Source organism: Mandrillus leucophaeus, unplaced genomic scaffold (assembly GCF_000951045.1).
Source record: "Mandrillus leucophaeus isolate KB7577 unplaced genomic scaffold, Mleu.le_1.0 Scaffold70, whole genome shotgun sequence".
In the NCBI taxonomy this organism is placed as follows: domain Eukaryota; kingdom Metazoa; phylum Chordata; class Mammalia; order Primates; family Cercopithecidae; genus Mandrillus; species Mandrillus leucophaeus.
Window position 1 is genome coordinate 1,081,425 of NW_012107586.1, and position 27,255 is coordinate 1,108,679.

At 47.5% G+C, this 27,255-nt stretch overlaps 1 protein-coding gene across 1 annotated transcript; it reads right to left on the reverse strand.

Annotated features, from left to right (window-relative positions):
* Nucleotides 1-1,178: 1,178 nt before the first annotated feature.
* Nucleotides 1,179-25,698, reverse strand: MARCH4 (membrane-associated ring finger (C3HC4) 4, E3 ubiquitin protein ligase). Its single transcript, XM_011964683.1, has 4 exons — nt 25,531-25,698; nt 25,181-25,332; nt 20,979-21,262; nt 1,179-2,960 (listed from the first exon to the last, which is right to left on the reverse strand). Exons 1-4 carry the CDS (start codon nt 25,696-25,698, stop codon nt 2,593-2,595), a joined length of 972 nt encoding a protein of 323 aa, XP_011820073.1. The 3' UTR covers nt 1,179-2,592.
* Nucleotides 25,699-27,255: the final 1,557 nt, after the last annotated feature.

Below are 27,255 nucleotides of genomic sequence, written 5' to 3' on the forward strand. Positions count from 1 at the left end.
AATCTTGGCTCACTGCAACCTCCACCTCCTGGGTTCAAGTGATTCTCCTGCCTCAGCCTCCCAAGTAGCTGGGATTACAGGTATGTGACACCATGCCTGGCTAATTTTGTATTTTTAGTAGAGGCGGCATTTCACCACATTGACCAGGCTGGTCTCGAACTCCTGGCCTCAAATGATCTACCCGCCTTGGCCTCCCAAAGTGCTGGGATTACAGGCATGAGCCACTGAACCTAGCCTTTTTTTCTTTTTAGAATTGGGGTCTTGCTATGTTGCCCAGGCTGACCTCAAGTTCCTGGGCTCAAGTGATTTTCCTACCTCAGCCTCCCAAGTAGCTAGGACTAAAGCATGTGCCACTGCCACCCACTCTGTAATACTTTTTTGAAAACAGATAGTCCATATAACACATCTATAGCCTCCATAAATACTTAAACTGAAAGGCCTGTTCCTACACCATAGTGAAAAATAAACACACTTCCTCTACATGGTTTATTTGCACAGTGTGATTGGTTTTCATTTGTTTGTATGTTTTCCTTGTCTGTGTCCTTCAGTCTCTCTCCAAGTGTGTCTTTCTTAACTCTCTGATTTTGAGCTTTATCAGGGAGAAACCTTTCTAAGCCTGTGCACACCCCACTGATGTTGTTGCCGGACCCACAGCCAGCCCCAGGGTGGGAGGGCCAGATTAAGTTGAAGGGAAAAAAAGATCTTGTCTGCTGCCTCATAATATGTCCAAGCCCTCTCATGAGGCCTTAACATGGGTGCTGTCCTCTGATAGTCAAAGGACACTGTCAGGGCAATGAGGTCCTAACAACCCTCTCCCAACCTCTGTGAAATGACCCGATGGAGTGGAGCTCTGCAAACTTCTTCCAGCACCCATGGTCTCTGCTTCTAGGATTCCTAGGCAGAATCCTTGGGAGAGCCTGGGGCCTGAAGGACTCGGTCTGCTAGGATGCCAAGAGAGGCCAGGAGTTCACTGCAGATTCACACAGAGGCACACAGAAGGGAACATCCCTGTCTGCCCTGCCCCATCCATGCCCTCAAAGGAGAAATGAAAATGTGCTTGATTTCTTGTGATGAGAGAGAATCTAGGGGTGGGGCAGACACAGGGAGAAAGAAGGCTGTTTACAGCACAGAGGGAGGATAGGGAAGAGGAAGAAAAACTCGCATATGGAAAGGGACACTAATGGTAGGGAAAGAAGTTTTATTTTCAAGCTTTTAAGAGAATATTACAAACAACAGAGAGTTTTAAAAAACCCTAAAAACTAGTTTAAAAAAGTACTTGACAGTGTCCTTTTAATACCCATGGATGATGCGGCCATTGTGCAGTGACAACCAGAAACTCTGCAGGTGACCACCCAGTGGCCTTCCCTGGCAGGGTCCCCAGAGCGAGCAGGGGGGTCCAGGGGTAGTGCTCCCTGCCAGGCACCCCTGGGCCCACCTGGCTGCACGGGAAGGACCAGGGAGCATGAAGCACTGAGCGTCAGCCTGACTGCCTCTTTGGGGAGGGTTCCAAGCAGCAAGGAATGCTTAGATTGGGCTCTACTCCACTCCTTGGGGCACACTGGCCAAGCTCCTCCCAACCACTGCAGCTGCAGGGGTGCCCTACCGTGAGGGGACTGGGTATGTGCATGTGCCAAGACAAGAAAGGGCTGGCATTGCCCATGTCCTGGCCATGGTGGGATTGGGTAGTTGGGAAAGTTGCTCCGGGTTTGACAGCTTCCAAAGCTGAAGCCACAGCAGCAGAACTGTGCTTCAAATACTCACTGGAAATCTGTACTTTTCTCTAGAGGGGTGTGTGTGTGTGTGTGTGTGTGTGTGTGTGTGTGTCCTGTAAACATCTTTGAACCAAAGCACTATAAAATAAATTAACAAGGGCACAGAAAGACACCCTTTTCCAAACCTAAGCCCTCTTTGAGCCCACCTGAAATCGGGAGTTCCATTTGGAAGTTCCTTCAGGAAGGAGACACGCCTCTCCCTCTGGCTGCTCACACCAGCTCTCCCTCCCTGCGCATCCCTCCCTGACCATCCACCCCTCCATCCCCACAGCCATTTGTCAGCGAATCTTGCCCATCCAAATGAGCCCAGGATCCCCAAAGGCAGTGTGTCCCTGCCAGCTCGCTCACGAGCCTCCCCCTTTCCTGGCTGCCTGCAGAACACAGCCCCAGGAGAAACAAAACCAAACAGGGTGAGAGCAGAGCAGACCACAGACGCTTTTCCTCTTGGCCCCCTTGGCCTCTGGCACTGCCACCAGTCACACAGGCTTTGCCTGCCCTCCGCCTCTGCTTCTTCAGGTACCTTGCCTGCGGGCGCATTGGGGCAGGTTTTTTCGTTGGGCCAGGTTCAGCCTGTATTGCACTTTGTTGTTGAGTTGGTGTTGGTTTTCATTGCTGTTGTGGAGAGTGGCATTGACTGATTGGAAATAGCAGAACTGCTCCTGCACCAGCCTCACTCCCACTCTGAGCCTGCCCCAGGGCTCCTGCCAGGCCCCCCACCCTCTGCCTGCTCCCTCTGCTGGCTCTGGGGGTGCCACTGCACCTCCCCACCCTGCTCCGGGCCCTCAGTGGTGGTCATGGCCTTCCTCCTGGGCCTCTGCTCTCACACTGTCGTGACTCTCATGACCAGCTCTCGGCTGCTGCCTGGGGGACTCCGCTGTTCATGGGGTCTCAAGTGACTCAGGATGTGCAGGATGGTATAAGCACAGTGGTGTTGGGACAGAGGGCCTGAGGGGTGGCTGGCAGCCTGGGCAGGGCCCTGCTCAGGGGCAGGGGTGCCTGCGCCCTCCTCTTCCGAGGAGGGGATATTGGCCTGGGTGGATGAGGAGGTCCGGGGGTTGGTCCTGCCTCCTGCCTTTTGATCCTCCAGGTCTTTTGTCTTGTCATAGTTCAGCACTTTCCACTGCTGGTTGACAGCCTGCCACCGTTTAAAGATGCGATACACCGAGGGTCCCTCGTGGATGATGAGACCTGAGGCAGCAGGGAGAGGAGAAACAGAGGCCAAATGAGAGGAAGTGGCTCACTGCCAGGAGACCACAGTCTCTCTGAATCTATGCAAGGTATGGGCGTTGGCTCCAGTGCTGAGCCACAGGCAGACCATCCCTAGATTCCCAGGCTCAGCGAGTTCCAGTAGGCAGAAGGTGGAGGGGCCACCAGGCCGAGTCCATGAAATAGTTGAGCACCTTCAGGCAGTGCCTTCGCCCACTTCTATTCCACCCCACCCCCTTCCTGCCTTGACAAAATCCAAATTCATCCACTAAGGCATAATATAAATATCTTTTCCTCCCTCTATTATGTATCCATGGCACCCAGTCCTTAGCAGATGTTGAATGAATTGTGTGCTTTTAAAGTACCACAAAAGAAATCCCATGGTCGGTCGCTCTACACCTGCTAAAGGTTGCTGGAAATCCCACTGGTTAACTCTTTGCACGGATACCCCAGTGCTACTGAGATACAAACAGCCCTGGGAGAGATAATTTGATGCAGTTATATCTGCCAGAGGCAGTGATAGAGTTGGAAACAAGCTACAACAGGCAGCAAGGCAAATAAATAATCATTGTATGCCTACTATGTGCCAAGCACTGAGGATACTGCAGTCAGCAGGACACCCTCTGAGAGCTTACATCTTCACAGAGACACACAATAGATGTGTAAGCAAACCAATGCGACAATTTCAGGAGCTGACAAATGCCTTAAGGAAGATAACTGGGGTTAAATAGCCACTGGCTGTGGGCACTGAGATCCTGTTTCAGCAAGGGCGGTGGGAAAGGCCTTTTGGAGGAGACCATATCTGAGTTGAGACCTAAGTGATGAACAGGAGAGATCCATGCAAAGATCTGGAGAGAGAGCACTTTGGTGGTAGGAACTCCAAGCGCAAAGTCCACGAGGTGGGAATGGAATGAGCAAGGTCAGAGAGAAGGTCAGTGTGATCAGTACAGTGCAGAAGTGAGGAAGTGGAGGGAGGTAAGGCGAGCAGAGGCCAGTGAATGGCAGGGCCTTATAGGCCATGGCAAGGGATTTGCACTCTATCCTGAGTGTAATGGGAAGACATTGACGGTTTCAGTAGGGGAAATGCTGTGATCTGATTCAGCCTTCATAAAGCCACCGGTGGTGCATGTGAAGAGGGCCAAGAGAAGGCATGGAAAGCCAAGCAGGAAGCAGTGGCATCATGCGAGTTGGGAATGGTGATAGCGTTGACTAGGGTCATGGCAGTGGAGCAGTGAGAAACTGCTGGAGTCAGGCCGTGTGCTGGATGTAGAGCTAAGACTTGCTGACTGGCAAGGTGGGAGTGAAGAGAAAGATCTGGACAACTCCGAAGCTCTTGGTCTCAGCAGCTGCATAAATGGGGAGCCATTTCCTGAGAAGTGGAGGGCATCGGGGTAGGCTATGGATTTGTGTGGTAGCTGTGGTGACCGAATTCGTTTCCTATTGCTGCTGTGACAAAGTACCACACATCTGGTAGCTTAAAATGGGACGCATGTTTCTCTTACAGTTCTGAAGATCAGAAGTCTAAAATCAGTCCCACTGGGCTGACGTGAAAGTGTCAGCAGGGCACCTTCTGGTTCTTTCTGGAGGCTTTGAGGGGGAAGAATCTGTCTCCTTGCCTTTTTTCAGTTTCTAGAAATTGCAATTTCTGCCTCTTTCTTGCATCGTTCCAGCCTCTTTCTTCTGTTCTCACCTCTCCTACTATTCTTCTGTCATTAAATCTCCCTCTCCTTGTAAGAACACTTGTGGCTACATTTAGGGCCCACCTGAATAATCCAGGATACAGTCCCCATTTCAAGATCCTTAAATTAATCACATTGGCAAAGTCTTTTTCCATATAAGGTAACATTGACAGGTTTAGGGATTAGGACCTGCATGTCTTTGGGGCCCATGATTCAAGTCTATCAGAGTGATTACTAGCTACATTTTAGTCATGGTTAGTTTAAGGTGTCTGATAGAAAGCTAACTAGAAGAATCAGACGGGCAATTGGACATATGAGTCCGAAGCTTAGGGAGAGGTCTGGCCTGGAGATAGAAGCCATCATTGTAGAGGTAGAACTTGAAGACTTGGAAATGGCTGAGACCTCTTAGGGGAGAGAAGAAGGCCAAAGACAGAGCCCTGGGCTTTAGGTGTTTAGAGGCTTGGTGGAGGCTTTGATGGAGATAGGGCCAAGGAATGAGGCTCAAAAGAAGCAACCAATGGGGTAGAAGCAAGACCAGCAAGTGTGGAGACCCAAAAGCCTAGGGAAGGATTCAGAAAGAGTGCAGTGACTCTTTACAATGTTATCAAGAGGTCAACTTGAGTAAATTGGGAAATGACCACTGGTTCCACGGGCACAGGTGGCGGGAGAATGATAGAAATGACAGTGGGAAAATCAGGTAGTTCTCATCCAAGCACACATACATATTTTTTTCCCCATGAAGTCATCAGCTAAGAAAGAAGAGATAAGAGAGGAAGTGTTAAAGATTTGTGAAGAGAGGAGAAGGTGGGAAATAATTATCTCGGAAAGTAGGAGTGTGAATTTACAAGGGAGATGCGGTAGAATTAGCTCACTGTGTTAAGTGTCCATTTGAGATTTGTGGCCATAAATCTGAAGTGACTCTAGTCACTGGTTGTGTGATTTTTCTCCACGCCTTCAAACTGCTTGCTCAGGTGCACATGTGGAAGAAGAAGAAATCTGGGTTTAACCAGGGTAAACTGTTTCCCTGGGCAAGCAGACATGAGAATTATATGTACTTGCAAGAGAGTGGTTATCCTGCTGGACCATGGAGCCCAGGCTGGGGATGGGGGAGAACAGAAAAGGTATAAGGAATAATGAAAAGTGGAAAGTGAGAGAGTCAAGGCCACGTCTTTATGAGGTTGGAGGATTCTTGGAGTCAGTGAATAGGGAGTGATGGTCAGAGAGTACGATGTTTCAATCCAGGTTACTGGCGATTATGAATCCAGGATGTGACTATTTGATTGGGGCTGGTGTGTGCTGGAGGAAAAGATCTTTGGAGCAATAGCAAAGCCAGGGAATTGGAAAGACTATCTGCCTCAGCCATCCTCAATGCTATCACACCAAACATTCCCTTTCTATAACAAATTTATTTTAACATCACCATTCCTATCCTGAAATGAAATTCATAAGCTACTGCAAACTACTATGTCTTTTAAATTAATATAATGCCCTAACAGATAATGTCAAATAAAAATAATAAAGGGAAATCTTTTATAACAAAACAATAAACATTTCAGTGAAAACGCTGCAGCACAACTACATTAGAAAAAAGACAAACAAATAAACAAACCCCAGACATTTCCAAAATGCCTCTGGGGGACAGGCCCGTCTCTGCCAAGCACTGATCTATGTAGCTGCTGAGGACAGGAGTTGGGGGAGTGTATGAGCAGGTGCGTGAGGGTATCTGAGGACTGAGTAGGTGGCCAGCAGCCAATAGCATCCAGAAGTGAAAATGGGTGATAAAGAAAGATGCACTTCGGCCGGGCATGGTGGCTCATGCCTGTAATCCCAGCACTTTGGGAGGCTGAGGCAGGTGGATCACTTGAGGTCAGGAGTTCAAGATCAGCCAGGTCAACATGGTGAAACCCTGTCTCTACTAAAAATACAAAAATTAGCCAGGTATGATGACATGCGCCTGTAATCCCAACTATTCAGGAGGCTGAGAGAGGAAAATTGCTTGAACCCAGGAAGTGGAGGTTGCAGGGAGCCAAGATCACTCCACTGCACTCCAGTGTGGGTGACAAGAGCAAGACTCTGTCTGAAAGAGAAAGAGAGAGAGAGAGAGAAAGCAAGAAAGAAAGAAAGAGAGAGAGAGAAAGCAAGAAAGCAAGGAAGGTAGGAAGGAAGGAGGGAGGGAGGGAAGGAAAGAAGGAAAGAAGGAAGGAAGGAACGAGGGAGGGAGGGAAGGAAGGAAGGAAGGAAAAAAGAAAGAAAGAAAGAAAGAAAGAAAGAAAGAAAGAAAGAAAGAAAGAAAGAAAGAAAGAAAGAAAGAGAAAGAAAGACTTTGAAGGGGCTGGGGCTTCTGAAGGATGAAGGAAGAGAAGTAGTTGAGAGTAGTGATGGAAATCAAGAAGGACATGGACCCCACTTCCAGACCCCACAGGACACGGTATATGGGAGAAAGAACGGCCGCCACCAGCGTGAGGGAAACGATGTTCTCAGGACACAGCCATACTTCAGGTAGGAAAGATGAAGGGAACGCGCAGAGAGAAGGTTGCTAATGAGGGACCATGAGGTGCAGTGGGGCACGGTGAAGGGCTGGGAAGACGGGCTCAGATGTAGGGATGAGCTAAGCAGGAAAGGGATGCTGGTGCAGAGAGTGAGGCTGCCAGGGGCTGGGCCCTGTGATGGTGGGTGAGATGATCGCATGGCGGGCTTCATCCCACAGCCACTGAGGATCCAGGGGAGGACCTGGCTCGGAGCAAACAGCAATGAGTGAACCCGGCCTCCTGGTGCAAAACCTCAGAGCCTCTTCAGTCTCCAACAGGCTGCAATTCTCAGAGACCAGAGCTACCCATACTGTCACTTTCTCCTGCAGTGTTCCAACTGTGTCTGAAATCACGCCTCACTCAACAAGTCTTCAAGATTCATCGAGAAAGAGGTAGTCTCGGGGGTTTCTAGCTCTTTGTTTGGATCACACCCCTTTGAGGATCTAATGAAGGGAAGGACCATCTTCCTGGAGCGGAAAACAACCAGACACTCAAATTACCTTGTACTAAATCTCCTGAAGATCACTGGTGGACCCTCTGCTCTGGCCTGACAGATGCTGAACAAAGAGACTTCTTTTCTGTCCCACTCTCTCACCCTCTCCCAATTGTACCAACTCCCATCATCTCTGCCAACCTTTTGAATGTGTACCTATACACCCGTGGCCCTGAAGCCATTCATCTGTCCATTTATCCCACAAACCTTGTTTGAACATTGCTATGCTCTTCTCTCCAGACTGTAAGCCCCTCGAGGACCGAGCCAGGTCTGGTTAATCTCCAGCAGCTAACACAGCACCAGGAGTGTGGAGTGTAATGGTACAGTGGAAGAGATGGGGTCTGGAGAGAGAGAAGCAGGATCTTCTGAAGCCCCAAATTCACTCTTTCCAGTAAGGGCCATTACACTTGATTCTCAATTAGCTTCTTGATCAGACAATTTTGTCCTGATTGAAGAGCGTGACTTAAATTTCTGGTGTGAATGCTGCTTTCCAATTATCTAACTGTCTAGTGTTCAGGAAGTAGTTAAACCATTTTAATGGGTAGCTGGCTGAAGGCGAGGAAGGTGGACCTGTTTTTCTAGATAATGCTTGTTTGGCAAAAGAGGGAAAAGCACAAACTACCTCATTCAAAGCCACTCTTCTCAGCCCTTCCTCTGCTCCTTGCTCTACAAATTTCTTATTGATTCCTTGGGTGGCAGCATACTGAAAAAACAGGGGAAGATGACTGGGGCTCATCTGATACGAGCAGGTGACATGGCCAAAGTTGAAGAGGTGGGAAAAAGGGAAGGGGGATGGAGAATGTCAGTGGATAGAGAAATAAACTGGATTCGACTAGGAAAAAAGGCTGCCGGTGAACAGAGACAGAAAAGTCATAGGAGGAGATAATGGAAAATGAGGGGGCATAGTAACATCAGAAATCCAACAAGTTTTGATTAAGTCCTTTCTGGCTTTTTAAAACTTAATTTAATGGTTTTCTAGTGATCACTTACAATGCACCCAACCCTGGGCTGTATTTGTGGGAAATCCAGTTCTAGAAGAATTGTCTCCATCTTTCCAATGTCTCTCCACCTTCCGGGGCTCCTCTTCCTCATAAAGCTGCAAGCTCCATGGGTCATCAGAATCCCATCCCCACTCCATGTCCTGCTAGTGGCCTGGGTTAAGTGACATAAAAGTTGCTGACAACTCTAGACCAGTGCTTTTCACTGGTCTAGACAGGGTCTAGACCGGGTTTTGACAGTTTCACGGGTTTCACTGGTTTTGACAGGGTCTCTGTCTGTTGCCCAGGCTGGAGTGCAGTGGTGCAATCACGGCTCACTACAGCCTCGACCCAGGTTCAAGCAATTCTCCCGCCTCAGCCTCCCAAATAGCTGGGACTTCAGGCGCACACCACCATGCCTAGCTAATTTCTGTATTTTTTGCAGCGACAGGGTTTTGTCATGTTGCGGTCTGGTCTCAACTCCTGAACTCAAGTGATCTTCTTGCCTCAGCCTCCCAAAGTGCTGGGATTCCAGGCATGAGCCACCGCACCCAGCTGCATTTCACACTCTATTGTGCATCAGAATCACCCAAAGAGCTTGTTAAGACAGATTCCCAGGCTGCAACCCTGGAGGACTACTGGCTCAGTAGCTCTGGGCTGAGGCCTGAGAATATGCATTCCTAAGAAACCTCAGGTGAGACTGATGCTGCCTGTGTGTGGACTACTAGGCTAGGACATAGTTTTTATCCCTCAAAGAAAGCTCTAAATTTTGATCACGAAAATTGTTATAAGTAACTTTAAAAAGTAATCTACTTCCAGATGCCATAGACATGAACATGGGAAGAAATGGAACAAATAAGTACTTCCTCTCCTAGATCCAAAGACCTTCGAGTCCCACAACTGAGTTAACTTACTAGTGAGTGTGTATTCTTATTAAGCTTTCAGAGTGTTTGCCGCTTACTCACCTTGAGTCTTTAAATAAGGGACTTCCTCTCTCTCTGAGACTCAGTTTTCTCATCGTAAACCCTTCCTCATAGGGTTGTTATGAGATTAAATAAAGTAATGAGTCCTGCATGCCGATACCTGGTACTGTGCCTAGGACACATGTAACTCTCAATGCCACATTGTATTGATTATTGTGGGGGAGATCACAGGACACAAGAAAAGCCCACTCATCTCTCTTCTTCCTTCTTCATTGGCAACCTCGTCCCCAATAAAAGTACCTGCTCTTTCATCTCCTGACTGCTCTCCTCCCCAGCCCTCAGTCAAGTCATTTTCTATAGATGAATGACATGCCAGAGCTAAAAAGCACTCTAGAGACCGACTGATTCTCATACTGGTGCCTCCTCTCCAACCACAGAGAGATACTCTCCCCCGTAGAATTCCCCACTGTCAGACAGCTATGGGGTGAGGCTTAGTAGTGTCTCACTCTGAAGCTCTAGCATTGCCAACCACCCATTTTCCAGATTCCACTCCTCCAGTGCCCACCCCTGTTAAGAACCTGGACCAAAGCACATATTGGGCAAGGGTTGAAAGAAATGAATATAACCAGCTATTTTGGGTGGGTTCAGGGGATGCTGCTGGAAGAGGCCAGATTGACAACATTACCACCTGCCCAGTATTCTCCAGGGTGCAGCTTTATACTGGACACAGGTATGGCCAGGCTGCACATCACATGAGCTATTATAAAATTACAAAGCTTATTATAAAGTTATCATAAAGTTACAAAAGTAGTTTATTTAGGTAAACCTGCCAAAAGCTTTCTATCTCGAAGCAAGAGTTTTGTCTTTTAAAATCCCAAGGATTGCCCTTTGGAAATAGGGTATTTATTCCTGTTGGGCTATCCCAGTTCAGAACATTTCTGGAAATTGCTCAATGGGGTTGGCCTTCTGTGACAGAGATGGCTAACTGTCCACCAAAATCCACGCTCCCTTTCCTTGGTATAAAGTTGCCACTGAGAAGAAATTACATTGTCTAGCTTTCTGCACCAAGGGGAGACCAGGTGACTAGTACTGAATGTGACCACAAGCCAGGCCAGCATTTAAGAAATGGGTCTAGGGAGCAGTCATTTCATTTGATTTTATAGAATGAGGTTTGCCCAATACAAGTAAAAAATAAAAACAAAGAAAACAGAAATGGGTGTTGAGAGAAAATGTGTGCAGGGCTGGGGCAGAAGATGACTTATTCACGCTTTCTTTAATTTTCTATTAGCTGGAGGCAAAAGACTCAGCAGCCCAAGGGGCCTGTGGAGCCCAGAGATGGAATGAGCTTGTGCCTCCAAATTGCTGTGTGGAAGAGAATCTCCTACTGCTCAGGAACTTCTATTGGGTTAAACCACTGACACATAGGGGCTTATTTTTTTATATCTGCTGAATATACCCTAGCTAACATACCTATAGCTCTAGGTTAGGGGCCACATGAGAAAAGAAGTTTGTGGCTTGATGGCATGTTTCATATTGTACCCAAAATTTATTATCTGGCTTGAGCATCCACCTTATGTATCAGATTGGGGCTATTTCTAGTCACAAACCCACTGCCAACAGACAGACCACTCCTGAATCTGTTCTGTGCCAAAGGCAGTTCCCAAGAGATATTCCTAAAATATGTTGAGCTTTGTCAGCACAATTGGCATAAATGAAGTGCATCTCGAGGGGTCTCCTTGGAAGGGGACAGTGCTGATTTGGCGCATCTGCTTCTAAATCAGTCATCTTCATCTCTAAGCATCCAGTCACTTGGCTGTGGAGATAGGTGGCTGTCACAGGAGGCTCCGGTGGGTGGGAAGGAGTTAACACGGAATCTAGAAAACCAGACAAGCCACATGCAAGTAACAGAACGTGGATGGGCATCATCTTGCCAGTTTCTGCAGCTGCTGCTTCTCATGTCAGTTTTGTGGCCCAGCCCCAACATTGCTGGGGATGGCCCATGGCCACAAGTGTCAGCCTCTGCAAGCCCTGGCATCTCAGTGTGGAGGTGACATCAAAATCCTGGGATGTCAGATCTGGAAGGAACCTGGAGGTTGTTGGGTTCACCCCTCTCATTTTATAGATGAGGAACTAGTTGGAGAGAGAGGGAGTAACTTGTCCAACGCCATAGAGGTGATTAGTAGCTGATATGGTTTGGCTCTGTGTCCCCACCCAAGTCTCATCTTGAATTGCAATCCTCATGTGTCAAGAGAGGGACCTGTAATCCTCACGTGTCAAGGAAGGGAGGTGATTGGATCATGGAGGCGGTTTCCCCCATGCTGTTCTTGTGATAGTGAGTGAATTCTCACAAGATCTGTAAGTGGTTGGAAATTCCTCCTTCATTCTTCTCTCTCCTGCTGCTTTGTGAAAAAGGTGCCTCCTTCCACTTCTGCCATGATTGTAAGTTTCCTGAGGCCTCCCAAGCCATGTGGAACTGAGCCAATTAAATTTCTTTTCTTTATAAATTACCTAGTATCAGGGAAGTTCTTTATAGCAGTGTGAAAATGGACTAATACAGTGGCTATTCTGGTCTTCAGACCTAGATCTGCTTTCTAGTTTCTTATACTGCTAGGCTGCTTCCAACAAATGTTCCAAGTTTCCTAATCAGGAGATTAAAAGGTTTTACAGGTAGAGTCATTTATAGCTAGGAGGAGAGGAAGGAATTTTTGTAGCATATATATGTTTTTGTAGTTAATGTGGATTAAAATTAGGTTTGAAAGAAAAATGTTTGTACAATCCTGCTGCCCCCACCCTCTGCCTATTTGATATAAAATGAGATTTAAATTCCTTCATCTCAGAGGACAGGGGCTAGGCATCTTTAAATCACTGAAAAGAACCTCAGGGGACCACACACAGGGGAAGCTTAAAAAAAAAAAACACAAAACTTTCTATAATTTTGCTGATTACCATATTCTACTGTTTTAAAGCTTTGGAAATAATCTCAGGAACATTCCTTTCCTTCCTTCCCTTGACCCCATTTCAATCACAAGTTAAAAACAAACATGATGAAGAAGAGAGCCTCATTTTTGCAGAGTTGACTATTTGGTGTCCAATCTCGTACTTCTGTGGAGTTAAAAAAAAATGGTTTTTTTGGTGCCAAAGCCCTTAATTAATTTGCTCTTGTTAAATCCTAATAACTTGACCCACTGGAGCAGAGAATGCCCCATTTGTTTGCTGGGAGGCTCTGTCAGCTTCTCTGCAGCAGAGGACAGCGTCATTAGAGATGGCAGAAGAGGAGGCAGGTGGAACGAGGACATTAGATGTAATCAGATCTTCTCATTGAGGGGACACGGGTGAGGGAACCAAGAACCTTCAAGAGAAAGCTCTGCTCCAAATAAGAGCAGACTTTTATTTACGTGAGGACACAGGTTCAGGCGATCTCTATATCTAGGCTGTGGCTGCATTCTGATTATAACAGTTTTGGCAAACATTTCTTGAGTGTTCCCTCTGAGGGGAATCCACTCTGATCAAGCACTTCCTACCTGGTCCCTGATAATTACAAGGGCACACTCCTTTACATTTGCCACAGTGTTAAACCTCTGAACCGCCCTCTGATGATGGTGTTATTATCCTATTTCATAGACAAGGAAAGGGAAGCAGAGAGAAGTGCCAGTTCCTCAAGGTCACAAGGTTAGTAAGAAGCGGAGCCCTGGGCCATTCTGTAGCATGGCTGCCACTTGGGAAACCCACCACTCTGGCCTTTGTGACTCAGTCCTTCCTATGGTTTTCTCATTCTCTATCTTCACCCGTCCCTTACTTGGTTAGTGTCCCCTGGTCCTCTGTCCTCAGTCACCTACTCTCTGAGCACTGCAGTATCTCATCAAAACCCACAGCTTCAAACACGTTTTATTGTTCACTTCCAAATCCGTCTTCAAGCCTCATTATCCAACTGCCTACAGAAACCTAGGCATCCATCAGAGATTTTTTTTTTGAGACAAATTTCACTTTGTCACCCAGGCTGGAGTGCAGTAGCATAATCAGCTCGCTATAACCTCAAACTCCTGGGCTCAAGTGATCCTCCTGTCTCAGCCTCTTGAGTAACTGGAACTGCATGTGTGCACGACTAGGCAGGGCTGATTTTTTAAATTTTTGTAGAGACGAGGACTCACTCTGTTGCCTAGGCTGGTCTTGAACTCTTTATTTCAAGTGATCCTCCTGCCTTAGCCTCCCAAAATGCTGGGATTACAGGCGTTAGCCATCATGTCTGGCCTACCAGAGATTTTTAACCCTCTTTTACCACCAGCCCCAACCCCATCAGTCACCAACTCTTGTCAGAACAGGACCAGTGCCGTCAACATCTTCCTCTATGTCACAAGAGGGGACCACCTGTGTGCTATAAAAGGCCTCTCCCTCTTTCTACCCTGACAAAGAGACCTCTTCTTGGTACTGCCTTCTCCTCCTTGTATTCCATAATGTACTCCATGTGTCTTGTTTCTCTTCTACTACAAACTCTTGGCTTAGAGAGGCTCTTGCCTCTCTACCTGGATTTTAGACTTAAGATAGTCCTTTTGTTTTGGTGCCTTTGCTAAGGACATACCCGTTGGTTGTCCTTTGTTCTAGCCATTGCCCATCCCTTTCTCAGGCTCTGCTATGGTGCCCATTCCCCACTCAAGCCACACCATGGGACTCTCACTCTCCTGAGAGGGACCCAAACAACCCTATCAAATCTACATCCTAAGTACCTCTCAAGGTCTTCCCTACACTTCTTCCCCACTGCCACTGTGTTGCATCTCTTCATTTCTTGCTTAGCCTATTACAAGCATTTTCCAATAAAGTCCTTCCCTTCCCTATTCTGTCCACCTCTGACCCATTCTCTCCATAGTTGGTAGAGTTCAATTTAAAATGCACATCTGATCATATTTCCCCATTTGAAATTTTATCAATGCCTCCCCACCACCAGTGGGGTCAAATCTGAGTGCCTTAGCACATGACCCATGACTCTGTGGGATTTGGCCTGGCCAACTTCTCCAAGCCCCTTGCCCATCACCCACCTCCCAGCCAAAATATTTGCATTGAGCTATAAAGACTCCCCAATATTTCCTGAGCATACCTGGCTCATGCATGTCTCTGCACCTCCATACAATGCTAGTTCCTTTGCCTGAAATGCTCTTTCCCCCAGTTCTGGATGAACTTTGATTTGTCTTTGGAAACGAGTTTAAGGATAGCGTTCCTTCCTTCAAGAAGCACTCCTGGACTCCCCCAAGAGAGTCAATTGCTCTCTGCTCTGCTCTACCTTCCTCTGTACTGTGTACACCCCATCCTGAATTGTGATTTATTTGTAGACTATGAGCTCATTGAGGGCAAGGAACTGTGTCTTATTCATCTTTTTGTGAATGTTCTCTAGTTTTGGGAACAAAACGAGGCAGCCAACAAAAGCTACTGAAGGAATGGATATGACCCGCTCTGACTCAAGTTCCTCTTTCCTGGGTTCACGCTCATTCTTATGTTCAGACCTCAGTCCCAGTTCTTATTATATGGGATTCAGTGATTACCTTGTCTGCATCCCGAAAAGAAGAAAGATTCTTGAAAGCAGGTGACTCTCTCATTTGAGTGTATATACCCAGGTTCTTCTGAATAATTTCTTTTCTTATCTGAGACATGGTCTTGCTGTGTCACCCGGACTGGAGTACAGTGGCACCGTCATAACTCACTGCAGCCTTGACCTCCTGGGCTCAAGTGATCCTCCTATCTAAGCCTCCCAAGTCTCTGGGACTACAGGTACACACCACCACACTCGGCTCTTTTTTTTTTTTTTTTTAAGAGATGTCCCTCAGTACACCGCTCCAAAAGGAAAGGTAAATACATTGTTTGGCCTCCCAAAGTGCTGAGATTACAGGCGTGAGCCACTGTGTCTGGCCTGAATAAATATTTTTTAATTAATGAATGAATGGGTTCCCCAAGTTCATGGTAACTAGATTTAGCTTCTCCCACCTGAAGAACCTTTCACTAGAGTGTCTTATAGGGGGATAAACCATCAAATTTCATCTCAATTTTTCAGGCTTCTCTCTCAATTGATGTCAAAATAGCACAATCAAAAAGGAGATGCAACAATGGCTAACCTCCCAAACCCTGAATATAAGACAGGAGTAGCTGGGACTCACTTAATTTCTGATTGTTACCAGCAGTTATCGTGAGGGTCAAAATATTACTGGACTAATTTCTCCCCCCAACCTGCCTCCCCAACCAAGCTCTGCATTTGCAGTTTTAAAGAGCAATCAGAGAAGAAACAGATAGTAGAAAGAGCCTTGGAATTAGAGCCAGAGGTTCTTGGTCCAATCCTCTGCTCCACCATTTTCTTAGCTATGTGACTTGGAGCACAGGTGCTTAAGCCTTTCCTCACCTGTTACATATGCATCCTAATACTTATCTTGCTTATCTTTTGGGGTTAATCAGTTTCTCTGTTCTTGCAGGGATGTCACAGTTTGTTCCATCCAAAGCAACTTATGTTTGGCTTTCACAGTGGTATGCATTAGTCTAGAAAGTTAGGACCCTAAGCTAAGAGATGCTTTGTCTGTCGAGGCAGCTTGTATCAGTAATTGTACAACCCTCTGGTATAAGGAAGTCTAAAGACACCATCCTCAACTCTGGAGCTGTGCTGCATCAAATAGGGAGCTCAGACTTTCCTGGCAATCATTTCAGGCAAAATCCTTTGGTAAGCACTGAGCCTTCTCCAAGAGTCACTGCTCTGGAGTCTTCTTATTGATCTCTAAGAGCCAGTCGGATGGATACAGCTGTGAATGGGGTTGAAGCGGCTCCATGAGCAGCAAGCAGGCAGTGTCCCACACCGCATCCTCCTGCCTTCCTGGCAGGGCATATCTGCAGAGCTGCTGTTGGCTTTCCGTGAAGTTTCTCCTTGGAGTCCCTCCCACTCTCATGAGCTGTCCCTCAGCACACCGCTCCAAAAGGAAAGGTAAATGCATTGTTAACGATTTGTTAAAATCATCCATTTTATGTTTACTCATATTCTTTACTATCTGTGGCCATTTAACAGTCTTAGGGAATGAACAAATTGTCCTTAGTATCTGAAATATAAAGAAAGTCTAGAGACTCATCGTAGCAGACGGTTTTGTTCCTCTTCTCTTACGTAGCCTTTTGAGCCAACACAGGGCCAGACTCATTTTCTTTTCTCCTGATGATAACATTTTTATCTCAGGTGCTGAATTGCTCCACCCATCCAAGGAGCTCGGGCCTATGGATATTGATGCTTTTTGTCAACGTTTTCCTCAACTAGCATTTCTTGAGAAGATGCCCCTCTGCTGAAATCCCTTCCACCCACTCTCTGCCAGGGAGCCTCCTCTTCCTCTTCCCACTCACATTGTCTTCTTCCACTCTCTTAGGACTCCTGGAAGGGAAGCTTCCCACTTTTTCATGGAAGCAAACTAACTTATCAGGTTTTGAAACTGTTACATGTCTCAAATGTAAGACAGATGCCTCCTGTGGCTCTTGCCTTTGTTTCCACCTTTGTGCGGCAAGAAGACTATGCTGTGCCTCCTTCTGGCATTCCCAGCCAGGTCTCTGTTCCCTGTTCTAGCTTCTCTGTCTCTCATTGGTTCAGTAAATCTGGTTTGGGTGGCCAGAGGTCAAGGTTCATAGGTGGAGGCAGGAGGTGGTGGGAGAGGGGTGATGGGGACATTTTCTCCTTCTCTCAAAGCAAACTGCACCCTGGGTTGGCATTCTGGAAATTTGATGAAGGTGGAGTGTTGGCTGTGTTACAGCATCACTTGAGTTGGGGGCAACCCCTGGTTGATGGGTGCTTTACTGGGAATGTCTGCTGGGAGCCTGTGGCTTTGGGCTTCCCCAAGCACAGTGACCTGAACTGAGTATGACTTCTGCAAGAACCCCGGAAATGATGCCCAGGTGGATCCTATACCCATGGTTGTGGGTTTCATCTTCTTGCTCCTGAGTTACTGTTTGGGAGCCAAGAGAATAGCCGGGGACTAGGAGGTGGAGTGCAGTGATGACTCCCTGCAGAGGAAAGCCCGACTTGCCATCCTGGAGGCTGTAGTTCCTGTCCTACATTGCCCTGAGTGAATCTAATGCCAAGTGTGCTCTCTGGAAGTCCCCATGAGTCAGAATGTCTAGTTGAGCCTACAAATAAAGGTATCCCTGGCAGGAATTGCAGGCTTTACCCGATTCTCCCTCCAGAGAGCCCCCAAAAAGTGGATATTTTTGCACCCAATTGTGCAGTGTGATGCATTTTCCCTCTACTGGACAGAATACTGCACAGAAGGAGAAGCTGAATTTCACCCTCAAACCACCACCATCACTACTGGTTATCATCATTTCACCATCATCAAAATCCCCATCATCACAACCCCAAGATTTGTGGATTCTCACCATTGCCTGGCACGTCCCCCTCTCTTGCAAGATCACATATTACTCTTTTTTATTTCCTCTCCCAGCATTTTCCCCTGCGGACAGCCTCTCCTAGGAAAACACTGAACTGAGAGTCCTACTCCGCTGTGGGAGTCAGCCTAAGACAAATGCTTCTGTGTCAGAATTTCACAATCTGAAAAATGGGAAGACGAATCCTTGCCCCCGCAGTCATGCTCTGAAATGGTCTAGGTTCTTATTATAATCAATACAATGACAGAGCGGTCTGAACTCCTTAAAGGTGAGATGGTCTAAATGTCAATAGATCTCACCACTTTCCGATGACACTGAAAGCCATTGGGGTCCCTCTGCATTCCCTCTCCCATCCCATAGCTGTCTCCAAGCAGTCACTGGCTTGTCAGCACAGAATGGATAAATTGTGGTGTGCTTTTGCATCTTGGGTTATTATGTTTTCCGAAGAAAGGAAAACAATGAAAACTCTCAATAGTCAGCCCACTCTGCTTCTCCCAATAAACTGAAGGACTGAGTGCCACATGTGCATAAGAAAAAGAGTGAGAGAGATAGAAGTGGGCCAGGGAAAAGGCAAGCAGCTAGAAGAAAGCCAAGAAACAGGAGGAGGAGGAGGAGAGATGGCACAGAGCCTTATTCAGAGAGAAACACCACGAGAAGGAGAGACCAGAGCACCGGGCCAGCCTGAGCAGGAGCACTGGGAGGCTCAGAGCCACAGGAAACAGACCTATGCCTGACAGCCCCCTTGCGAGTGGGCCCAGGTGCACTCAAAGTCACAGGTGGCAGGTTTCCCATAGGTCACACCATGGGACTCCTACTATGTGGTGCAAGAGAGCTAATGGAATGAGCACTGGATTGTGAGTCAGGAGAACTCGCTTTTAATCCCAGATAAGAACCTTGAGCAGATTATTTCCTCTCTCTGAGCCTCAGTTCTCTCAGTTGCAAAGCAAGCAAACTAGACTGGTTGATGACCTGGTCTCTTCTATGTTCAATTCGGTCTTCAAATCTGTAGAGCCATTGGTGGTAGCAGGTATTTATCCTCCTCTCTTTTGTCCATGCTCCCTTCAGGGAAGGAACATATTTCCCTGCCCGGTTACCCTATTGATGTTGGACTTACTAATGACTAGTGTTAGCCAATAGGCTGTGGGTAGAACGGACAGTGCACTAGTTCTGAGCAGATGTTTTGAGATGCATTGCAAGTTTCCACCAAGCCCTCTTGTGCTTCTGCATTCAACCAGGAAAACAGCACACCCAGTAGTCCCTGCTCCTTTAGCCTGGGTCCCAGCATGAGGAGACACTCAGAGCAGGCCTGAACCCAATGCACAACCAGAAGTTAAACCCAGCCAACCTCAGCAGAGCCAAAGCCATCTTCCAAACCCCTGAATGGGAAATAAATGTTTGTTGTAAGGCACTGCGATTTGTGGAATTGTTTGTTATTGCAGCCAGTGCTGACTAGTTGACTAATACATCATGTGACAGGAAAGCATGTCTCATAGAAGGACACATCAGAGACTGATCTAAAGCCTGCCTGAAGGAGAATGAAGGGCAGCTAGAGGGGCCCCTCCACTGTTTCCCCCTTCCATGCCAGAGCTGCTATAAACCTCCATATGGAGACACACTTGGCTTTTGGCATCAATAATCCAGGGCTCAGCAGGAGTAGGAGGAGAGTTTGGTGGGAGGGGGAAGGAAATTAGAATGCATCAATGTCAAATTGTTCCCCGTTCATAGTCCTCCAAACCTGGGCCGCCTGCTCCTCTCACTGCCTAGGTGCTATAATGAAAAGACTCTTGAACTTGGAGTTGATATATTGGTTTAGCTAACTTGGAGAGACAGCAAGATGGCTTAGACAAGTTTACAAGTTCCAGCATCTCTGGTATCTGGCTACTATAACAAGTATGCAAGTCTCCAGGCTTTTCTGATCCCTAATATTAAAGAACTCCAAAGAAATTCACACAAACATCAGTCCAGCCAAATTCTAGCTAATAGATATTTTTCTGCCAAACAGAGAAGTGTAGCATATTTAATACAATATACTAATAACGCCCAGAGAGGATCACTGTGGAACTCTAATGTTCCCAGGACTGTGACTTAGGGGATAACCTGAGAGTTCTAGGGTGGGATGTCTGACCAGAGCTTCCCCACCTCCTTAGCTGCTTGAACCATGTCTTCAGAGCCGCAACAGAGCCACAATCATCTGTTGGGCGAGGGAGGGGAAAGACCCAGCCCTCCACCACCAAAGCTACATGGTGGAAGAAAGGAAGAATACAAACTTGGGGGTGGTGTCAGGGAAGGAGTAGGATCTAAAGCAGTGGGTTCCAATTTTTTTTTTCTAAAACACTGAAACCTTTTAAACAAAACTTTATCTGGAACAGAAATACATGTAAATAGATAAAAGAACAGATGCCATGATGAAACAGGAGTGAGAATTTGAAGCCTCCCTGTGCAACATTCCTTTTCCATTCCCTGGTTGGGATGGGGGAGCCTGGAGCTGTGTGTGAGGCCCCAGTACTACACAAAGCTGGATAACCACTGGACTAGAGAAACTCACGGCATTGAAACAGGCTTAGAGAAAGCTGGAATAAGGCAGGGAGTGGGAGCAGATTCAACCATGGCTGTCTCTAGGCAGTTTGCTGTGAAGAGAATGGAATGAAATGGGCAGGCATCCCTTGTCATGCTTGGCAGTGTAGGGTGCACAGTGGAGAGGAGGCCATGCACACCCTGCTTGAGGTGCATAGACTTAACAATTTTTCTCAAATCCTCCTAGAGGCAAGCCTCATCTTTATCTTCAACCGTGCAGACAGGTTTGTTTGGGAAATATCTAGATCTTCCTTCTTTTCCCTGCCTCCTCCCCCTTCCCATCCACTCCTTGAATCCAAGTCTCTGGCCTCTCCTGAGCTCAGAGGTCTCAAGCCTGGCGCCGTATCTGCTTCAGCCTCCCACAATGGGGGATCCTGAGGGATCTGTCCATCCCACGAGCACGATTCCCCACTTCCCATAGAGGCAAGCCCCCAGACCCACCTATGCACACCACGTCCATGAAGCCATACATCCCATAGCAGATCTGGAAGAGAAGGTCTTGGCGCTGCCATCTTGCCGAGGGGCTGAAAGTTGACCAGATGAGCCAAGAAATACTGGCGATGAGGAAGAGGGAACCCAGGATGGCGGCTGCAACCTGAACCTTCTCAATGACCGTCAGAGAGATGGCCTGCCACTGTGGGGGAGAGAGTGGCCAGTTAGCAGTCGTTTGGATGCCCTCATCCCATTCCCACCCCTCTTCCGTCTGCTGCTCCAACAGCCCACCTCTGATTTAAGATTTAAGCCAGGGCTTTCCAACCTGTGGTACAATGTGCATTTTGCAGGTTTCTGAATTTCACATTGAACTTTAGATGCAGAGAAAATATCACACCAAATGATCACAGTTAATTGTAAGGAGGGGGCTCTAGGTGGGCATGGTTGGAAAGGAAGACCCTTAGACTTGATTATGATATAGACAGAGAAATGGAGAGAATGACGAAAATGCAGAGCTAGTGAGGGTGGTGTTCTAGGCCCCCTGACTTTTTTTTTTTTTTTTGAGACGGAGTCTTTGCTCTGTCGCCCAGACTGGAGTGCAGTGGCATGATCTCACTGCAAGCTCCGCCTCCCAGGTTCACCCCATTCTCCTGCTTCAGCCTCCTGAATAGCTGGGACTACAGGTGCCCGCCACCATGCCCGGCTAATTTTTTTGTAGTTTTTAGTAGAGACAGGATTTCACCATGTTAGCCAGGATGGTCTCGATCTCCTGACCTCATGATCTGCCACCTCGGCCTCCCAAAGTGTTGGGATTACAGGCGTGAGCCACCGCGCCTGGCCTGCTCCCAGATGATTCTTTTCAGAGAAACACAGTCTATTTTCTAACTAATAGGTGCTGAGAGTGCACAGGCTTTTTGTTTTTGATTTTTGTTTGTTTGTTTGTTTTCTTGCTTTCTACAACATCACCTTGCATGCCACTTAATTTATATGCTAGAGGTTACCAATTCAGTAGACCAGGGAATGAGATGTGGGGAGAGAGAAGAAAAAACAGCTTATTTTACTGAATGTATATCAACACTATTATTTCATTTTTTAACAGAAAAAGCCCTGTTCTTATAGCAGTATTGACAGGTGGGTTAAAGGCTAGGGTGTGGGTGAGTTTCAACACTGAAATTCTATGATTCTATGGTTGGTCCAGGCAGTATAGGTCTGAAGGAGTCAGGAGTTAGATTTTTAGCTTGGGGTTTATTCATGCAGTTACTCAAGGAATACATATTGAGTATTTTCTATGCGCTGGCCACTATGCTAGGTGTTGGCAATGAAGCCCTAGGCAAAAACAGACAAGGTGCCTGCCCTTATGGAGCTTATAGTCTAGGGAACTTAGACAACAATATAATTATTTGCACATGCAATTCATCAAGGGTAAGTCAGGGAGGAACACGGCACAGTGAGAGCCGGTGACAGGGGGATTCGACTTCCTAGAGGAAGCGATGCTTGAGTTGACTAGGTTACTAGTCAACTAGGCAGTGAAAGGAGGGAAGACTGCTCCCAGCAGAGGGAAGAGCATGTGCAAAGGCCTGTGCCAGAAGAAAGCATGGGAAGGATAAAAGCCTGGGAGAAGATAAGAGTGGGTGGAGTGAGACAGCAAAAGAGCTTGTGGGGTGAGACAACTGGAAAAGGAAGAATGAGAGATCACACAGAACCTTGTAGAATATGCAGAGACTTTGTGCTTTGTCCTAAGTGTAGATGTGATAATATGAATGGTTTTATGCAGAGGACTGACAGGATCAAATTTGGGAAAGTGGGGGGAAGGACATCTTTCAATTGGAGACATTTGCATAACACTCTGCAAAGAACACCCCCAGAAAGCATTTCACTCTGAACTCTGAGAAAAGGCAGACTATTTTCCCTCTGCCAACAGGGAGACCTGGATGGAAGCATTGATTCATTCTGGCTGTAGCTGGGATTGGCCTGGCCAGTGGCCCCCAGGGAATTGTAACTGTAGGGAAGCATTTCACTTGCTGGTCCAGACGCAGGACATGAGCCTCTACATTTAATTATACAGATAGGCTTCATTACAGGTAACTGGGGCTTTACATTTTCCACTGTTTCCCCTGCCTAGGGTTACACATAATGAAAGGATTTTCCAGAAGATGACTTCATCATACAGACTTCTTTCATGCACAACAAATGCTTTTTCCAGGGCCTGCCCTGCTGCCTGGAAAGAGGGCTTCTGGCTGAGTTTTTGTTTCTACCATTGAGGCATCCATAATCCTCACTTTCTCCTGCTCCTCTAGACTTCAAAAATGCCAAATATAGAGGCACAGAAAGCTTCTCTTCATCCCTAAAACCCCTTCTACCAGCTCTGAAGCCAGCTGTGGAACCTAAATGGGGCTTCTGACTGCAGCGTAAAGCGTGACGAAGGAGCAGGGTGGGGTGCTATGGACAAGGCACTCTCCTCCTGTCTGTCCCATATGAGGCTCCACAGAGATGACGGAGAAAGCAGAGAGTGAGTGAGCTCTGAAAACTCACAGGAGGGCTGGGAGGGGGAGATGGGCACCCGGGGTACCAGGTTGCCACCAGATCCCCACTCTGATCTCAGTATCATGAGGTTTCTCCATCCCCTGAACTCTCATCCTGCAGCACCAGTGAACGGAGAGACAAGGGGAAGAGCACAGAGACCGGATGTTGTGCGTCTTAGAACAGCAAGGAGCACTGAGTGAGGGATCAGATGACCCGATCCTGACTGGGCTCTGCTCCTACGCGCTGAGTGTGACCTAGGAGAAGTCAAGAAATCATGAGGACCCTCAACTTTCCTTTCTGTAAAATAGAAATAATTGGTCTTTCCTGCTTCCTAGAGTGTTATGTGAAATGAAATCACTCTTGAACCGTGCTTTGAAGGGCGTTCTTAATGATGTTTCCGCAAAAATACAGATCAGCGTGTCAAGGCGGGGGTATTCCCAAACGTGCCTGTGCAGAGGGTAAGACCTGGACCCACGAGTCAGACCCCCACATCCACTCTACCACTCAGTAGCTGTGTCAGCCTGGGCACGTTGCTGAACCCTTCTGTGCCTCCATCGTCACATCTGTAGATTAGGAAAAATAATAGTGCCCACTTCACTGGGTTGTTTTCAGGACTGAATTATACAATATATGTGAATATTTAGAACACTGACTGGCACCTAATAAGCACTAACTAAATGTTCATTAATAATTGCAATTCAGATGTAACAAAGAGAGGGTAGGAAGCAGCCACAAGGCCTTGAGACCCTCAGAGCCATGCTGTGCCTCCTTCCTCAGTGGTTCTTCTGGCTGGAAATATTGCTTCTGGAGGGTCGCTAAGCTGATGCCCCATAGGACACTAAATAGTGTATTATTTCTCACTACTTTTTTTTCTTTGTTTCTGAGACAGGATCTCGCTCTGCCACCCAGGCTGGAGTGCAGTGGCATAATCATAGCTCACTACAACATAGACCTCTTGTGCTCAAACAATCCTCCCGCCTCAGCCTCCTGAGTAGCTGGGACTACAGTCATGGGCTACTATGCTTGGCTAATTTTTTTTGTTTTTAGTGGGTCTGGTTTTTTTGCCTGTTATGGTGTTTGGTTTCTGTCTTGTGGTGTTGTTCTCGCCTCGGCTCTGCTTCGTGCTGTGCTGGGATTTGTGGGGTGCTCTGCCTGGCCTATTTTTTATTTCTTTTTTTGGGGCCTGTACTTTGATGTCAGTTCTTCTGGTGACCTGTCCGGCCTTTTGTCTTTTTGTTTGCTGTTGTCTTCTTGGGTTTGGCCTTTCTCTTTTCCTTCTTTTTTTGTGGGTCCTTCCTTTTTTCTTTTCCTTTGTTTTTGTTCTTTCTTGGTTTGGTTTTTGCATTCCTTTGTTTGTCCATTGTTTTTTGTCGGTTTTTTTTTTGCTTGTTGCTGGTTCTTTGGTTTTGTGTCTGTTTCCTTGTGTTTTTTTGGTCTCTTCCTCTTCTTCTTGGTTTCTCTTCCGAGCTACTTCCTCTTTCCTTTGCTCTCCTGCTGTGCGATGGCGTTTTCTGTGCTTGCCCCCTTGGCTTTTCTGGTTTCTTTGCCTCAGAGTGCGCTTCCTCTAGTGTGTGTTAAGCCTCTTGCTGTGGCAGGTGGTGTGGGGGCTCCGGGCTCGGTGTCTCTGGCTGGTCGTCGTTTGTTGTTGCTGCCGCTGCTTTTTTGTTCTTTTGGTTGTGAGGTTGTACTTGTCTTTTCGTTTTTTGCCGCTCGGGGAGCGTTGTTCGTTGATGCATTTTCTGTTTCTGGGCTGATGGTTGCGCTTGGGCGGGGTGTTTTGGGGTGGGTTGCTCGGTTTGTCCTCTTGCCGTTTGTTGGGGCTTGGTGTTGATGCTGAGACCTGGGGTGGTTAGTGGGTTGGTGCTGGTGGTGGGGCTGGGAGCCTGTTTTGTGCGCTGTCTGTTGGCCCTGGTCTTTTTTTGGGGTTTGCGGTTTTGACATGGGTTGCCTGTGGTCCTGGCCGCCGGGCATGGGATCTCTTTCTTGTTGGTTGGTATACTTCTCAGCTGTGTGCGGTTGCTGGTGCTTTTTGTGGTACCTTGCTGTTATTTCCTAGGGTTCTAGGACGCTTGTTTGTGTGGCTTCTGTGGACGCCTCTGCTGTTTCTTGTGGTTTGTCCGGGTGCAGCTGCGTGTGTTTTAAGGCTTGGCCCCTGGCTGCCACCTCTGTTGGTGCTTCGGGCTGCTCGTCCATACAGATACCCCATGGTCGCTCGTGGCGCGTGAATTGGCATTCTCCGTCCTGGGTTTTCGGGACTGCCGCCATCAGCTCTAGCCAGTGTAGATGTGGGGATCTAGGATGTTGGGCAGATGCCCTCACTGAAGGCCTGGGTCCCTCCAGCCACCCTTGGGCCTGGCTGGGGTTAGCTGGGAAGCCCAGCTTGGAGGAGTTGGAATCAGAGAGGCCGAGGACTCAACTGAGCAAGATGGTGTCAGGATTTGAAACCTCCTTTGAGTGGACTGCAGCCTTGGGCTCACTCTCCAGAACGTCCCATGACCATATGTCAGATGGTCATGGCTGAAACCTGTGTTTTTTGTTTGTTTGTTGTTTTTGAAACAGGATCTCACTCTGCTGCCCAGGCTGGAGTGCAGTGGTATGATCGTGGCTAACTGCAATCTTGATCTTCTGGGCTCTAGTGATCCTCTGGCCTCAGTCTCCCAAACAACTGAAACTACAGGCATGCACCACCATGTCCGGCTAGTTCTTTATTTTTTTGTAGAGATGGAGTTTCATCACATTGCCCAGGCTGGTCTTGAAATTATGGATTTCCATCTGCCTCTATAATCACGCACTTGGCTGCAGACTGTAGAATCGGCTCTTCCTTCTAAGATTCCTGGAATCGTATTTCTTTTCCATTTCAACTCCTATCACTCAAGGATCTCACAGTGGCCTGGAAGAGGTTTGGAATGTCCTTTTGCACCTGGTCTACCTGTCAGCTGTTACTCTCTGTCTTCAAGATGATTTGAATGCCGCCTCCTACTGGAAGTGGTCCCTGGCTGCTCTAGGTTGAGCACAGTGCTTTGAGCTCTGAGTGCCTTATGCTGAGTGACTTGGGTACATCCCTGTTAGCATGCTTGGCGCATCATTATGAGGATCTACGCATATCCCTGTCTACCCACCAGAGGAGCCCCACAAGGCAGGGTGAGGTATTCATCTTTGCACCCCTTTCCTCCAGTGGCAAGCCGTGTACCCAAGGTGCAAGCCCTAAGTAAGTTTTCATGTTTGAATAAGTACATGAAAAAATAAATCAAGTGTCTTCTCGGGTTGCCCGCATTGCCTTGTGGAACAGGAACGAGATGCCCACTCCATGAGAATGGGAACCACATCCATTTTGTTAACTCTGGGAACAAACATCTTGCTCAGTGCCTGGCACTCTGTATTTGTGCAATGAATGAACTTGGCAGAAACGCTCAGGTGCTCATCCCCATGAAACCCTCCTTGGTTCCCCACTCTGCTCCTCCAGTATCAACAGGCCCCCTTTGCTGTGGCTCCAGGCCCTTCCCATACCCTCTGTTATAGCGCGCCCCCATTTGCCCCTCACAGGGACAATGTCTTACCCATCTTTGCAGCCCTAACATCTAGTAAAGGGCCTGGTAAATTTTGATACTCAACACAACTTTGAGAGCTGAATGCATGCGTATCTGTCTTATGAACGAGAGGTTTTGCTTCTCTAGGACATGGCCAGCCTTTGGCTCCAGGTAGGCAGCCACCTCCTGGAGAGGAAAAGAAGAGGCGGGACATGCCCACGTTGCTGGGCACTCGG

Excerpts from the sequence above, each read along its gene's own strand:
- MARCH4 (XM_011964683.1), bottom strand. The coding sequence starts at position 25,698 with ATGGGGTATCTGTATGGACGAGCAGCCCGAAGCACCAACAGAGGTGGC. Across the intron at positions 21,263-25,180 it reads GGCAAAAAACGAAAAGACAA|AGGTGGGCTGTTGGAGCAGC; the intron begins GTACAACCTCAC and ends ATCTTAAATCAG. Across the intron at positions 2,961-20,978 it reads CATGGACGTGGTGTGCATAG|GTCTCATCATCCACGAGGGA; the intron begins GTGGGTCTGGGG and ends CTGCTGCCTCAG.